The sequence below is a fragment of the Ischnura elegans genome, chromosome 8, assembly GCF_921293095.1.
Source record: "Ischnura elegans chromosome 8, ioIscEleg1.1, whole genome shotgun sequence".
Classification (NCBI taxonomy): Eukaryota; Metazoa; Arthropoda; class Insecta; order Odonata; family Coenagrionidae; genus Ischnura; species Ischnura elegans.
The window spans coordinates 72,131,887-72,147,688 of NC_060253.1; the positions used below are offsets into that span (position 1 = coordinate 72,131,887).

Here is a 15,802-nt window from a genome sequence, read left to right on the forward strand (position 1 = left end):
AGTTTTTAGCATTTAAACCCACCACACAAATTATTACCTATTCCATTGGCGCGCATGCAACTAATAACAGATCCTTAAAATTAAATAATGCTGTGAATGCAATATTATTAGGCATGAGAGTAAAAAATTTCTTTAAGTGACATAAAACAAGGATTAATGTTGATTTTTCTAAACTTGAACAATGTTTATACTGAATTCGGCACATATAACCCTTTCCTGACCAAATGGCAATAAAATAACTCAATTTTTTTTTACAATGATTTGAATAAAATCATTGCCAAAAATACTGAAAAAACATGTTTTTTTATATTAATTTACAGCTAATTCATTAAAATTTCAACAAGACTGAATATTAATTGATTTTAAAATCGAATTCGCATCACTACCAAATCACACAGGTATTCTGATATCTTCAGTCCTGACGGAAACTCATTTTCATGCGTCAATGCAATAAGAAGCCAAAGGTCCTAATTACTTGAGAGACTGAATCTACATGTTCAACAGAAAATTGATTATAATAATTCCTACTCTCATGAAAAACTTAAGAATTCCTTTTGCAATTTTAAACAATCATTAAAAGTATCCAGGGAAGGGCTAGTCTGTTATTCGTATCATTTCACACTTCCAGGTATTTGTAAAAGGGTGACTGAAGTTTTCACACAAGTTTTGATCCCAGGGCATTTTGGTCAGCAGCCAGGTGTTCTATACACTAGGCCACCATTCTCATATATCACTGATAATCCATACAAATCACCAAAATTACAATAATTCCATTATTTTCGCAAAATTAAATCGCTGTCTTTGCAGAACACAGCCCTAGGAAACAAAGCATTTCCACCTCCAAACAACTCATTTATGCTCATTTCAAGTAAAACCAAATTCCCACACACAACACAGAGACTAGCAATATTCTCAGTTCTTTCTAAAGGGACATGACTAACATTATGAAACACTAAACGATACATCCACTGCTAAAATGCTCAACAATTGCCCACCGAATCAAATCCTCTCATCTAGTACTACTAGGGCTACCATATGAATGGATTAGCTTCAGTGGGCGTTAGTTGAGCGCTTGTGCAGTGGAGGTATCATAAAGCTTAAATGGCCAAAATCGGACCTTATAGAACAACAAAAATAAACTAAAATTAACAAAGATAATCACTTACCATGTTGACGGTAACTTCACCAACTTTGGTGGCTCCATGCTTCTGTCGAAATGCCTTAATCTTCTCCTGCTCCTTGGGAATTTTTGCTGATAGAACCTCCTTCAGGTCAGTGCTCTCAGCTGAGAGATTTCGAAGGAGAACACACACACTTGGGTTAACCTAAACAGCAAAAATTAAATATTATTCACATGAAATTATGGCAATCTAAATGTAATATGATAAAATACTTGCAAATCAAGAAGATATTCCCTCCAAAAAAGCAGCAGCTTAAAAATTAGGGGCGATTCGCAAAGTGATTCATGAAAAATAGCCCTAATTAACAAAATACTTTTATACCATTAACTTTAGTAATTAAATCTAATTAAAGTGTTATGCCAACCAATTAACAAGCATAAATAAAAACCATAATATTTTTTCATTAAAGGTAATGAAGCTAATACTATAATTTACAAATGGATAATGTGCATGCCACCATAAAAAGTAAACCAAAAAGGGTGCAATCATGAAAGAACTTGAAAGGACAATCAGATCTGATACTTCAATGGGGACTAACAAGTAACACTAAACATTTTTAGACAAAATTATAGAAAAGTCAGACGAAAAAAATTACTTAGCAAAGTTTTTCAGCACTTGAGGATTAAAAAAATGCTTTATTCTCCATCATAGAGGGATCCTATAATTGGAAACGGGCACCAAGGTCCTATGTTCCAAAAATTAAATTTTCAGCAATAGGGAATTAGTGTTTTTTTTTATATGTTGAGGATTACACCACCCATACTGCCAATAGAAGGATTACACGGCTTAATAATCCAATCATATTAGCGCACTACCAAATGCAAATGCTATCTCGTGTATATGCACGGGAAAGAAATTGAGTGTACATGAGATAATGACTTACAATTAGTAAATAATATTGTCGTGCCATAAAAAAGATATTATAAATGAATACGGTGGAATAATCCGTGGGTTAACATGATTCCTGAGGAAGTTCCCAGCTTATGGCTACTGCGTTCGTCACTCAAACCAAAAACGATCTGCTGATTATCGGTGAGAACAGTTGCACAGTCTGTTTTCATTCACTTCCATTCAGCAAGAAACCCAAAGAAACGACCTCGGGCATTATTACCCTATCAGCATTCCTCCATCGTCATATATCTCGCCACATCGTCTTGCATGTATATACCATCGTATGATCCCTTTCAAGCTTATTGAAGGCAGAATGTGGGCGGCTAAAAGACTGGGAGTTATTGCAGTCATTGCGATCCAGACGCTGCAATTGACGCCGGAGACTGTCTAACCTGTGAATTGATCGAGGATAGGGCCACAAAAACGCAAGACGCGTCCACATGTCTGCGGCTTCAGAATACGGCTAATTGGGTCTCAAGAGTGAGGATTCTCTTCATTGTCGGCAAGCGTAACGTGATGGAGAAATGCAATGGACACAACAACCAATTAAAAGCCAAGGGACGTATCCTAGAATGAGCTTGGCGTTAAACAACCCCGAATCGAATTTTGCGCCAATTGCGCGACAAATTATGGTTTCACAGATATTTATCTTGTGAAAACTGGTTTCGGGGCGGGAAATGTACGCAAAACGAATACATTCAGGGGATGCTCTCTCAGGAAATATTTGAGGAAAGAAAATAGGCCATTCAAAAAATAAATTGCATGCTATAACTATTGCCCTAACTATACGAAAAATATCACTAGAGAAAGTTTATTTTGAGAGTGATGCATTTCACGGCGTCTCCGTAAACCCTGGTAGACCCCTTCGAAAATGCGGTGCAATGAGTGAAAATGTACCATCCGCCATTTGTACAATTCAGGGTATGCGTGAAGTACAAAAAGGGAGTCACTAAATAACGGAAAATATCATACATTTACATAACTTATTTGCAGGCGAGTGAATCGATCAAGGCCAACAAAAATGGCATTCCCACCTTATTTCTCACTTGATCGATCACTTTCATGCTCAAGCCCTCCTATGAATAACTAGGTCGGGGAAGACCGTTAAGAGAACTACCTTATAAATTGCAACACACATTCCCCAAGGCCAGCAACTCTCATAAGAAACCCTTGCACGTTTCCAGCAATAAAATGAATAAACTTCATAGTCTAATAAAGATAATTAGAAATTTAAGGCGATCAATAAAAAGCCCTCAGAGGTTTATCAGTACCTAGACAAATCTATTTAACACATTTCGGCAACACTCTTCACAAAACTTCAAATCATTTGCTAGTTAAATTATTCGAATTAGAAACAATGAAAGAACAAGGGGATAGAATGCTTCGGCCTCTTTTGTGGCCAGTTAGTAAGATCTCCGGATCCATACAGCCTGAAAATTGCATTCACAACCGGTCAGTATTTTCTTTGAACCCTTGACCCTGCCCACGCGCCACTTTCACGAGCTTAGCAGCGTTGGGCCATTGGTGAGTCGCGTGAAGTATTGCCTTATCAATTTTGGCTAAAAAAAAAGTTCATTACTTAATGGCAAATCTGCAGGAGTCAAAACCTTTTAGCACTCAATGGCCTACATTTTAAACACGCCCACACTGAGGGATTAAAGCATAGATAGAATATAGAGAGAAAATTCTCATCATGGAATATAAACAGGTAACCCATAACAACAATCGTTTATGGTCAATGAGAATAAATACAGCAACATAATACTTTCTACAATCCCTCTAATGATAACCAGCCCTCAATACTTAAATATGTAAACTTCATAACAAAATTTGATGACCTGTAGCCAAACATGGATTATCGTTTTAAATTCCATGGGTAACCCTTACTTTAACTTCAATCGATAGCTACCACAAACAAAATCTTTACACCCTTTCCAGATGGAAAGACAAAATGATACATAGGAAAATGAAATTACGTGGCAATGAATGAACCCTTTCCAGTAATAGTATAATTCCTTCGCCTGTATCGATTATAGTCGTCCAAAAAGCAGCGAAACCAGATATTGCTGACAGAAACACTCATTCTGATTCAAAATTTTATATTACAAGAGAAATGTAAGATAAACCAAATATGGACTAAACCTCTGTATGATATTGATTAGGAATCACAATAGTATTGATCAAATCAAACATAATACATATCCAGAGAGATATCCTTAATAATTAAATTGGAATCAGGAAAAATCGTAAAAGGGTATGCAAAGCACAAGGGTAGTAGAGCATATCACAGAACACACCAAGTTGAACAGTAATTTTAAATGAAATAGGGAAAATGTTTATCAAGGAACTCAAAATAATCACTTACCTGCGATGAAAAGATAACTCTCGAAGTTACTAAACGAAACAATGCCATTTTAAACGGCAATTCTGTTACACCTACGTCTCAAAAGCTGTTCACAACTACACCACTGCCAGAATAAGAGGCCGGAAGAACGGATCACGTGACATAAATGAAATTTTACTAACACTCGAGAGGTGGCAGCACTCTCAAGTTGCAGGGTTGAAGGCGTTTTGCTAGCGGAAGAAACCGCGTAGATTAACCTTTAAAATTATTTCACTGCAATCTCGCTTATTTAGTTCTCGTACTTAGAGCAATTTCCGATGAAGTATGAATAAAGAAACCGTTGTGTTGAATATCAGTTTCGTTCTTTGGTTGTTAGCATGAGATTTTCAATTGCGATACTGCGTAAATCGCTCTTCACATACTGAGAGTGATCCTGCGTAATATTTTTCGTATCTGTTATACCTTTCATCAAATGTGTGCTCCAAAGGAATTTAAAATAGAATATCTTACCTTACACTTACGATTCACCCAAAATTATCCGTTATTGAACTCTGGATCTCATTTAATGTATTAATGGGTGAGTAATTTTGTTGGTATATATATCGTACACTTTTACCTGAATTGACTTTCCTTTGCTTGAAGACAATTTTCTTTGTGCCATTAGAAATAATCACGTGGACGTAAGCACATACAGTCCCTCTAACTGCTATTTTGAGCCGAGAAATTTTCTTTAAAAAATTACATTCTTCTGTGCGTTTTTGGCGCGCCTCATATTCTCCATGATATCACAATTTCCTCTTTTCCCTTCATTTGTGCAATATATTAATTATGTAGTTTTATCACTATTGGTATTATGCAGTGAATGCTGTAGATACTAAATCGTGCCACTGTTTCTATTTTAAAATGATTTGAAAGTTGCATCATAGAAAATTCAGAAAATGGGGTTAGACGCCATCTAGCAGCTAACTCCATAAACACGCCTCATGGACTTTGTTGCTGGCGTGGCTGGCGTACTGTCCTTGCGTTGGCTAATGAATGGTACGTGGGAAACTCAAATCTGTATTCCCGACACACAATTGACAAATAATACCATTTAACTGGAATTTCAAGGTTATTTGTTTAAATTCATAATTTATCATGAAATAATGGAAATTAAACCAATGGAGACATGTTTAAAGGTAGAAAATAGCATAAATATTTTTATTTTGTTTTTCTCTGCCACGCATATTTCGATTGAGAAGCTCGAAGTCTTAGCACTCACTATCGCAGTATTGTTTCTAGCAGTGGCACCAACTCCACGGGGCCTGAGGGGTCCCGAGTCCCCTCAAAAATTCGTTATGTAGGGTGGGAGGAAAAGAAGTGTCAGACTTGTCGATTTTCCCCGGGGTGTTGAGTTATCGAGAGTCGAGTTTTCAGGGTACTAATGTTGATCACATGACTTCTAAAATGCTTTTAAAAAAATTTAAAACTCACTATTTATAAAATTTCCGGGGGCAAGACACCCTATATGGGCCCCTTCAATATTTTTTTATAATTCGACACCCCAGGGTTCTACTTCAGTTAACATTATCCTGTACTAAAATGTAAATCAAAGTAGTCTCTTTAGGAGCGAGGTATGCGTAAAAACATCCAATGCTGCCCAACACTGTGATAAATTAGGGTTCTTCTTCTGTGATATGTTACGATAGTGTTGGAAATTAAGCATGTAACGACTTGTTCAAAGCTCGTATCTGGAACATATTTTTTAAAAATATTATCTAATTTTTTGCTGTCTAAGTGTGCCTAAAGCGTTCAGGTATTGAATTTTTTGTGCGATCATATAATTTATATTTTTCTACATTGACGTCACTAATATTTTTAAATTCGATATTCACTAAGTTTTATTGAGATGCATAGTTCCCTCGCATTTTCAGCAGGATGAAGGAACACATCGTATATGACGTTTAAGGGGCCCATACATAAGATCGTGTACCGCACGAGTGCTCTGCCCACCATGCACTGCACGGTACGGCACAATAAAAACGCGTCTACTAACGGTCTCACTGCTCAGTCTACCGTGGAATGACAATTTCAATCACCAAAGCAAAGTTATTGGCGGTTTTATTAATTGATTTTGTGTGCGATAGTGAACCACGGAAAAGAAAACGAAAGAATTTGCTGCAAAAGTTGGTTATTAAAAAAGCAACGGTTCTCAGATATGAACTTATTGAGAGAACTGAAAGAAGACAACCCAATTGTTTGTTTGAGTACTCCTTTTATTTGATCAACCACAAACAGCAATGATTTATAAAACATTCGATAAAGTTCGGCAAGGAATTTACTGACATAAACGCGTTTGAGTCAGTAATGATTCCAGAAAAACTGCGCAGTCACAAACAATATCAAAAACGCAGTTACAACTGACCTATCATCACGATCACTCTCACTCATTGTATTTTTTGTTATCGGTGTGCTTCCATTTTGTCCAGGCATTGGCCTTCAGCCTTTGCGGGAAGTAACTCATTGAGAAATATTTAAATTGAAAAGAAAAAAATATTGTCATGCGAAAAAAACAAATAAAATTCGCAAAAAAAATAAAAAAATGATGAAAAACCATGGAAAAATAATAAAACTTACAATAGGCATAAATATGCAACAAAAAAGGATAAAATTGTGAACATTCAAAAAAAAAATTGAGACTTTTCAAAGGTTTTAGGCCAATCAGGGTCATTCCCGATTCACAATTTTCGCCGCAGAAGAGGTGGTATGTGTACTCACCGGCAGGTGGCCCCTTACCGGCTATGTAAGCCGGGTCAAAATTGAATTGAACTACCATCGGCATCAGTGATACCAGTAGTCCCCGTCCCCACGACACTTACCACCATCCCAGGACTCTCGCTAAGGCGGAGACACAGACAGAATAAATCAAGAAAGAGGAAGGATTCTGTGCCCCCCCCCTCTCCAACCCGGTGAGGACGATGTCGTCCAAGTGCCTTAAAAAAACCACCCACACCCCTAGTGATACCAGTGACCATAGGCGGATGTAGGAGGGGGGGGGGGGGGACGGGGGCACGTGCCCCCCCCCAGACCCTTAAAATATATGCAAGATTTTAATACGTTCCCATTATATTCCCGTTCGTTTTGTATTACGAGGTATCCTTGTGCCCACCCCCCCAGAACAAAATCTTGGATACGGCCTTGCTTGCGCCCCCCTCTCTGGATCTGCCACTGGATTGTAACATACCAAAAGCGTGTAAAATAGTCCTTAAGTTTAGAGCTAATTTGTATTTCAATTTGTTAAAGGTGGTCAAATATGTATCGTAAAATATAACTAAATACTTTTGTACAAAGTGGCAACCTCCAAAAATTTTGATATTATCTAGTGCGTGTTTTGATCCCATGGAGAAGACTATAACCCCCTTAGATCCGCACTGACTGATGCCCATCATGCAACGCTCGTCGTGCCGAAATTTAACAGTTCCAGATTTCGGACCCGCCGTGCGCTGAACGTCGTGAGGCGCACGTTGTACTCCACACTCGAGGATTTTTCATCCAGCATTGCGATGCACGACCGTGTATGGTCCGCTGAGAGCAGTGGCGCAGCGAGGGGGGGGGGTTTGGGGGATAAAATCCCCCGCAGAGCTCAGAGAAATTTTAAAGTTTCATCCATTTTACTTAATTGGATTGATATTACTAATAGAATAGTGTAATTATTTATAAAATATCCCTCAGAAAGCCGTAAAAATCACCATTTTGAACCATTTATCTTAAAATTCCGCAATTTATTAATCTTGCACCTACCGCTTATCCTGGTGGGTATTCAATACTCCCACACACCCCGGTATTAGTTGCACCTAAACCCCCTCCGGCCTTAATTTCTTGCTGCGTCCCTGGCTTAGAGCTCCATGCCTTTCTTCATCCTCGTTTCCTTTTGGACCTCGATACGTCGGTAACGTTGCATTCATTCTCCCAGCTGGAAACCCGAGAGCTTTACTCAGTCTATCATAGGGAAAAACACCAGATCTTTTTTTGTTTTTAAATTCTATAAGCATATATGCTTTCATCAACCTTTCCTAACATTTAATTTTATAAAAAGTTTTTCCCATTAGTTTTTTTAAGCCAAAATTTGTCATAGTGTAATAATTATCAATGAAATGGGTATTCCATTAGCATATTCAACAAACTTTGGTGCCCATTACGGAGTGGATTTATGTGCCCTGTACACTGCACAGATATCTACATTAACATCAACATAATACCCTGCGAGACACCTCTAGGGTGTTTGGCAGGGGGTGATCAATCACCAGCATGCAATTGGATTCCCACATGCACACTGCACGGACCAAAAAACGTAACGCATACTAACAAATAATACTACCTCATGCTTTTAGAAATAATAATAAAACTCAGAAGCATGCATTAAGGTTTACATAAGTTAGTAAGTTACACTGCAAGTCATCGTATCTATTTGTGAGTTCTATCACTGCCGGTTTAATCTCTTATTGATCGTGGAAAAAAAGAAATTCTGAATCCGTTTGTTCTACATTCTATCTCTCTTTTTTTATGATCTGATCTTACGCAGTATGTTGGCTTTCGTAATATATGGCTACATAGGCGGATCCAGGGGGGGGGGCACGGGGGCACGTGCCCCCGTGCCCCCTCCCCTGCCCCCGTGCCTCCGTGCCCCCGTGCCCCTTAAAAATATGCTAGATTTTTAATACGGTCCCATTATCATTTAGTTCGTTTTGTATGACGAAGTATCCTTGTGCCCCCCCCCTGAACAAAATCCTGGATACGGCCTTGCTTGTGCCCCTCCCACAAAGAAATCCTGGATCCGCTCCCTGTATGGCTAACTTCTTCAGAAAAGACGCCGCTCTTGAATTTATCTAAAAGGTTTAGTCTATTTTTCAGTCTTTGGTCTGACATAGATTCTCATCCGAGTTTATCTCCGAGTTTTCCGAGTTTTAGTTTATCCGAGGTCAGTTGCATTAACAGGACTAAATGTGTTAACTAGAAATAAATGTGTTAAATGAAGGTTAACAAGGCAATGCTGTTTCCATGAATTATCGAAGGTCAAACACTAACATTCCAGTGTTTCCTCAAAAAATTCAGAGCTATCTTAACAAACGGATGATACTGTCAGAAATAAAAATCAAAGTACCTACAAAAATAAAAACGATGATATTTTCTGCCGCAGAAATATCTCAGGAATAACCTCGGAAAAAAACCTCGGAAATAAACTTTTCGAATAACCCTTTCAAAAAAGAATCAGGTTTTCTTTATTCTTTTGACTCCTTTATTGTATTTATTTTTATGTGACCGTTTTACACTGAGTAAGTTGTGATTAAAGAAATAAATGAAAACGGCAATTTATAATTGCAATAAAAAATTTGGTCCAAGTAACCTGATTCTTTATTAGCTACACCTTTCATATACGTTTCACGATAGACGCGAGCGTTGTGCCCCCCCCCCCCCTCCACACCCCAAGTTCTGGGTCCTGGGCGATGGCCGACCATCCGACCTGGCCAGACGGCCCCTGCTTTATTTGAATATAAAATTTCTGCATCATCATCAAATACCTTTATAGTTGTATTAGCGTCGACTTTTCTAATTAGCGACGTCGAATTCTGGCTGTCTCCGAGGAGGTGAACATCACCGATGAATGAACACGATGACGAATGTAGACGCCGCCCCATTTCCACCCTTCCCCACCCATTCCTATCTGATGAAGTAGGAGCACTGTAGTCAATGAGCTCAACCATAAGTTTCGGTCAGACAGATTATATAGGCTGTGCCGGAGGAAAAATGGTACCGGAATTCATCGATGTTGCTTAGTAAGGATTGACAGCTAACTAGACATATGATGATATTAAAAAAGCAAAGATGTATTGCATAAATTACTGTAAATGCGTAATAACATTTATGAGTTATAGCGAGTATTTTCATGCGAGGATTGTGATATGGACATGTTCCAATTTTCGAATTCTTCCCAAAAATATTTCTCAATGGCGCAACATATGCTATACAGTAGGCCGGCCCTTATTTTTCAGAATTGAGAAAAGTTATGTTTTCCTAGTCTCAAAATGATCCAAATGAGGTTCGTACTCACGTGTTAAAATTTGGTTACTTTAAAATAACGGCAACCCGTGCCCCAAGGGCCCTTAGTACTGAGGACCCTCAATTGAGTTTATTTTGACCTATCTCTAAGCGTTTACGAGATACCGTGCGTCGTAATGCAATCCACCCCCCAGGGCGCTACCCTGCACCGCGGCGCCGCTGAGGTACGGCCCGCACCACTTACTAGAGACTTCCCCTCCACCCCCTCCCCTCCCTCGGCACAGACTTCGCTCCTGATGGCAAGATGTAGTCTTTGAAGAAATGTGCTTACGTTAAAAAGAATATTCAATATAGTTTAATATCCATGACAATGCTTCCAATCAAAGTGATCAATTTACTCGTATTTTCACTTGTCCATGAATTTCAGTACATATTAAGCAAAACAAAATACATTTTCGTATTTCTAATCTTTCACTGACACCCCATATTTGGCATTTAAAGTGTATTTGCGCGCGTTAGGGGCTTTGCTACGACGAAAATTCTCATTTATTGTTAGTAATTAATTTCGAAAGCTCTCTTTCTTCTACGTGACTGACTTAACATCTTGAATTAGTTCCACCCCTCTCTCTGCACAATCATCTACCGCTTGAAGGCCCCGAATAATTTGCAAATTGTTCTTGTAATCAGGATGTTCATACAATACTTGCGTGGGCACATCAAAGAATGCAGTTCATATTTCCAATGCATTAAATAGCTTTCTCGAATTAGTAGTGACAACATTTGATATAAATACCGTTTTCAGGTCTTTACGTTTATAGAATGCCATCTTTGGTGGGTCATATTTTCCCTCACGTGTCCTCATATGGCGTATCACATTTTCCTTTTCACACCCAGAAAAGGATCCATCAAAGAATGGCAGGCCTATCAACTCCTCATACAGGTCCACAAGTGGTTTGAAAACCTCTTTTGTACTCCTTTCGCTATGTCCAGGTTAACACTTTCGTAATTTTAGGATCTGAAAGTCACTGTTGGGAGCAGATGCAGCACAAGGAGCGGGGAACCACAACTTTTTCTTTTTGAAATAGCATATTGAAATCTATTCCACCAATAACTGCATTTCGTGCTCCTTTTTGACTGCATAAGAGTTTTACTTCTTCATCCCACGCACATTTATCTGAGAGATTAACTGCGTGCGTCAAAAATTCAATGGCACCGCCCCTTGCAATGTCAAACAAATCATTAAGTTTTGTTACGAAAGATTCTCTTCTCTAAATCTCCACGGTAGTTCCCACTCTCTCTTTATGTCGTCGCACCTTCATCCATTCATTGTGTAATGTTTCTAACTTTTCAGTCGCCTTATTTTCCGTAATAACAGGAATTCTCATTTTGTTCCGTGGTTGAAACGCATTTCTTACTGTTTTTCTCGCACTAAGTCTGATACATTTCAAACCCATTAGGTTATAGAAAAGCACACAGTACTTCTCTCACTGTAAGTAACTTTGAGCCAAGTATTTCTTCACTTTCTTTTCCAACCACTTCAATGTGTGAATTTAGTCTTGATTTCATACTTTTTCTTGTTGGTCTATTCTTAAAATGAGCGCCACGTGTGTCCATGATAAACTAGTTTTTTCAACACTTTTCTCCATATATCCTTAAAAAAACTTAGCACTTCCTATCCTTTGCGCACTATACATAAGAACTAACTATCTCTCCACATTTATCTACAAATGTGAACTGACTGCCTCGTTTCTTCTTCCTAGAATATTTCTATCAACTGTTATGGTCCTGCTCATTTCCTTCATTCCTTTATAATTCACAAACACAATTGTATCAAATACTTATAACATTTTGTACATAAAAAGCAGTTTTGAACAAAACATGCGGTAATTGTGCGCGGTCGTATGGTGGCAGCAAACTAAGGTTTAAGGGGTCGGTGCACAGTACATAGGACGGCGTTTAAGGGTTAAGATTGACATCGTAGGCTTTAAAAACATTAATCATGACACAAGAGGAACTTTTCAATTCTGTATCACTAGCATGCAAATCTTGCCATCAGGAGCAAAACCTTTGCCGAGGGAGGGGAGGGGGTGGAGGGGAAGTCTCTAGTAAGTGGTGCGGGCCGTACCTCAGCGGCGCCGCGGTGCGGGGTAGCGCCCTGGGGGGTGGATTGCATTATGACGGACGATATCTCGTAAACGCTTAGAGATAGGTCAAAATAAACAAAAAAATCGGCTCTTACGGGCTTTACGTTTACGTTTTACATAGTAATAGCACTTTTTCGGCCCCAAAAATCTCAATTGAGGGTCCTCAGTGCTTAGGGCCCTTGGGGCACGGGTTGCCGTTATTTTGAAGTAACCAAATTTTAACACGTAAATACGAACCTCATTTGGATCACTTTGAGACTAGGAAAACATAACTTTTCTCAATTCTGAAAAATAAGGGCCGGCCTACTATACAGTCTTTCCATGAGCCGCTTCAACTCCAAGAACGACAATGAATGAAAACACAATGCTACTCATTACACTTGCGGATTTTTGATAATCCTCTAACGTCATATCGATCGGCCTCATATTTGTTGCATAAATCCGGCAATGGATGAATGGGAGAAGACATTTGTTAATATGAAGAGGCTAATTGACGGGAGACTAGCGTGGAGTACCTCGACTGCCTAATATCAGGATTTTTCATCGACGGCGGGGAAGAATATCGCGTTATAGTCACTCGCATTCTATTTTTTACCTGGAAAATTTTTCATCATGATAGTCTTTCATTCTTTATAATGATATTTTCTATGGAGTAATGGTAAAATACATTGTAACCGTTCCTATCGAAGTTCATATAGTGGAAAGTAACTATTCAAAGTAATGGCGATAAGACTTATGCGCCGTAAAAACGCGATGGCCTCCGTCCGTACTTTTTGCGCCGTGCGCCGACGTACACGGCTATTGTTTCCAAAGGGCAATAAAGATTTAAATTGAGTTCTATTAATTACGATGTGAGTGTAATTTGGGGAATCACGATAATTTTTCAGCGACTCGGCGTCGGCGCGCGCACGTCGAGAAATTTATTCTGGGGGTTCTTGAAAGCTTCAGTCGGGTTTTGAACCCGGATCCCTTCAATTATCAGCCAAACCCTTAACCGTAAAGTTGTCATCGTACCAATGGATTTTCTATATCGTGGGAAGTAACAATTTAAAGTAATGCCGACAGGACTTATGCGCCGTAAAAACGCGATGGCCTCCGTCCGTACTTTTTGCGACGCGCGCCGACGCAAACGGCTATTGTTTCCAAAGGTCAATAAAGATTTAAATTGAGTTCTATGAATTACGAAGTGAGTGTAATACAACGAAATGGTCGATGGAATATTCTCACTACAGAAAAATCCTCCAGTTTCGTTGGCACATTAACAGCTGGTCCAGGTTTCGCTAGTAAACACGCTCTTCTTGGTTCCTATGACCATGGTGTGTGTCCCTTACTTCCCGCTCCCACTCCTTTTACCCCCTTGAGAATTCGGTGGATTAGAATCCAAAGAGGATAGGCGCCACCGCTCTCAGGCTTCCAGTCAAAGCATTTTACCAATGTATTTTCTATGCTTGGTACTTTTCGAAGGCGTCGTACAATACAATGTTTCGCATATATGGACGGTGGATATCATTATCATTCTCATGTCGGGGCCCATGGGCGGAGTTTTCGGGGGACCAGGGGGAGCCTTGCCGCCCAACTTAAATGGTAATTTGTCCGAAAAAAGTGCGAAGCATGTGTATTCAAGTACAATGATAACAAATACATCAAAAGTTAAAATAAGTTGAAAATGCGTTTGTGTTCATGTACAGGGGCGCCGACTTATAAAAAATATTGGGGGGGCCCATATCGGAGGTCTTGCCCCGGGAAGAGGTTCAATTCAAAGTGTGTTGCAGCACCGAGACTATCATGATTCATACCACTTGATTCAGTTAACCTGCTTAACCTTATAATTATTTGTTTTAACACATTCTTGAATTTATTTTAAAAGGTAACTATCGTCAAACATGGGAAGTAAAAATTAACATTATATTTTTGTAATTTCATAAAGCATAATATAACTTAATTATTTCTTGAATTATTGAGGGGGCTCCGCCCCCCCCAAACGAATCTTCGAGGGGGCTCGGGCCCCCTCAGGCCCCATGGAGTCGGCGCCACTGTTCATGTACATCTACTAAATACCCAGAGAGCCACCTCTAGGGTGTTTGGCAGGGGGTAATCAATCACCAGCATGCAGCATGCAACTGGACTCACACATGCACACCACACGGTCCAAAAACGTCACGCACACTAAAAAATTATACTACCATATGCTATTAGAATAATATTAAAATTCATAAACATGCATTAAGTTTTACATAAGTTAGTAGGCTACACTACAAGTCATCGTATATATTTGTGAGTTCTAACGCTGCCGTTATAATCTCTTATTTATCTAGGAAAAAAAGACATTCTGAATCTGTCTGTTCTACAGTCTATCTCTTTTATTTTATTTGGTGTTGTTTCTTCTTAAATAGGACTTAAAAATAGTTTTTCAGATGCTTATTTAAACAAATTTTCCGGGCGAGGACCCCAGGGAACACCCCACGCCGTTTAATTTGGGGATATTCCATATCCCCTAAACCCCTGTAACCCCTCCCCGCCAAAATATAGAACTCTAAACTCCGCCCATAACCCCATCTCCTCTTCCCATGGAAGGAGGAGGAGATGGGGTTTCCTCTCTCCTCCTTCCTCCATGCTCTTCCCTTGAACCTCTCATCCTCTCTCAAAACCCATAATGAGGTAATAACCTAGTGTACGTGGGTTTGTTGGGTAACCTTTAGGAGTGGACACTCACCTTTGAAAACTGGGGAAGGAATATCCATTGAAAATCGATTTAGAAGCTTTCCCCTGAGGCGTTGTCTTATTTCGAGCGCAGCGGAAATACCGGGTTTCGAAAGAACGAGTGATATAGTCACTAATGGTTTGCCGTTTTCCCCAACCCTTCTCTCTGGACTCTTCCATTTCCCCTTTCTTCCGCCTAGAGCTGCTCAACCCTATATCCCCCTCCCCCAAAATCTACGTTCCTTTCATCTCCCTTAACTCACAGCGGCTTACCCACGATTAATATTTGAAATTGTTTTCCACTAGGGAATTAGTTCACTATGCAATTATAAGTAAGGAGTCCATTAATTACGTGAGGCGTTTTGGGGGGGGAGGGAATTAAGCCAATTCTCATCCAATCTCCTGGCAAGTATCACATAATTATTTATTCAGCAAGAGAAATTGTAAGATTTCGATCTTAGTAATATTTAATTCTTGTCTTAAATATTACTTTGCATTGCCTGAGA

General features: G+C 39.2%; 1 protein-coding gene across 4 annotated transcripts in view; it reads right to left on the bottom strand.

Annotated features, from left to right (window-relative positions):
- Window positions 1-5,132, bottom strand: part of LOC124164004 (probable citrate synthase 2, mitochondrial) — a 53,381-nt gene extending 48,249 nt beyond the window's left edge. For 3 of the 4 annotated variants that reach the window (XR_006865926.1, XR_006865924.1, XM_046541155.1), the window contains exons 1-2: window positions 4,438-4,566; window positions 1,167-1,325 (exon numbers count right to left, since the gene is read on the bottom strand). Coding sequence is in view for 1 of the 4 variants with exons in the window: in XM_046541155.1 (XP_046397111.1) it covers window positions 1,167-1,325; window positions 4,438-4,485 (207 nt within the window). In the remaining 3 variants the exon portion in view is untranslated. Of the gene's footprint in view, window positions 1-1,166; window positions 1,326-4,437; window positions 4,567-5,032 lie in introns of those variants that run through there. The other variant, XR_006865925.1, reaches the window with a different exon arrangement.
- Between the last annotated feature and the right edge of the window lie 10,670 nt (window positions 5,133-15,802).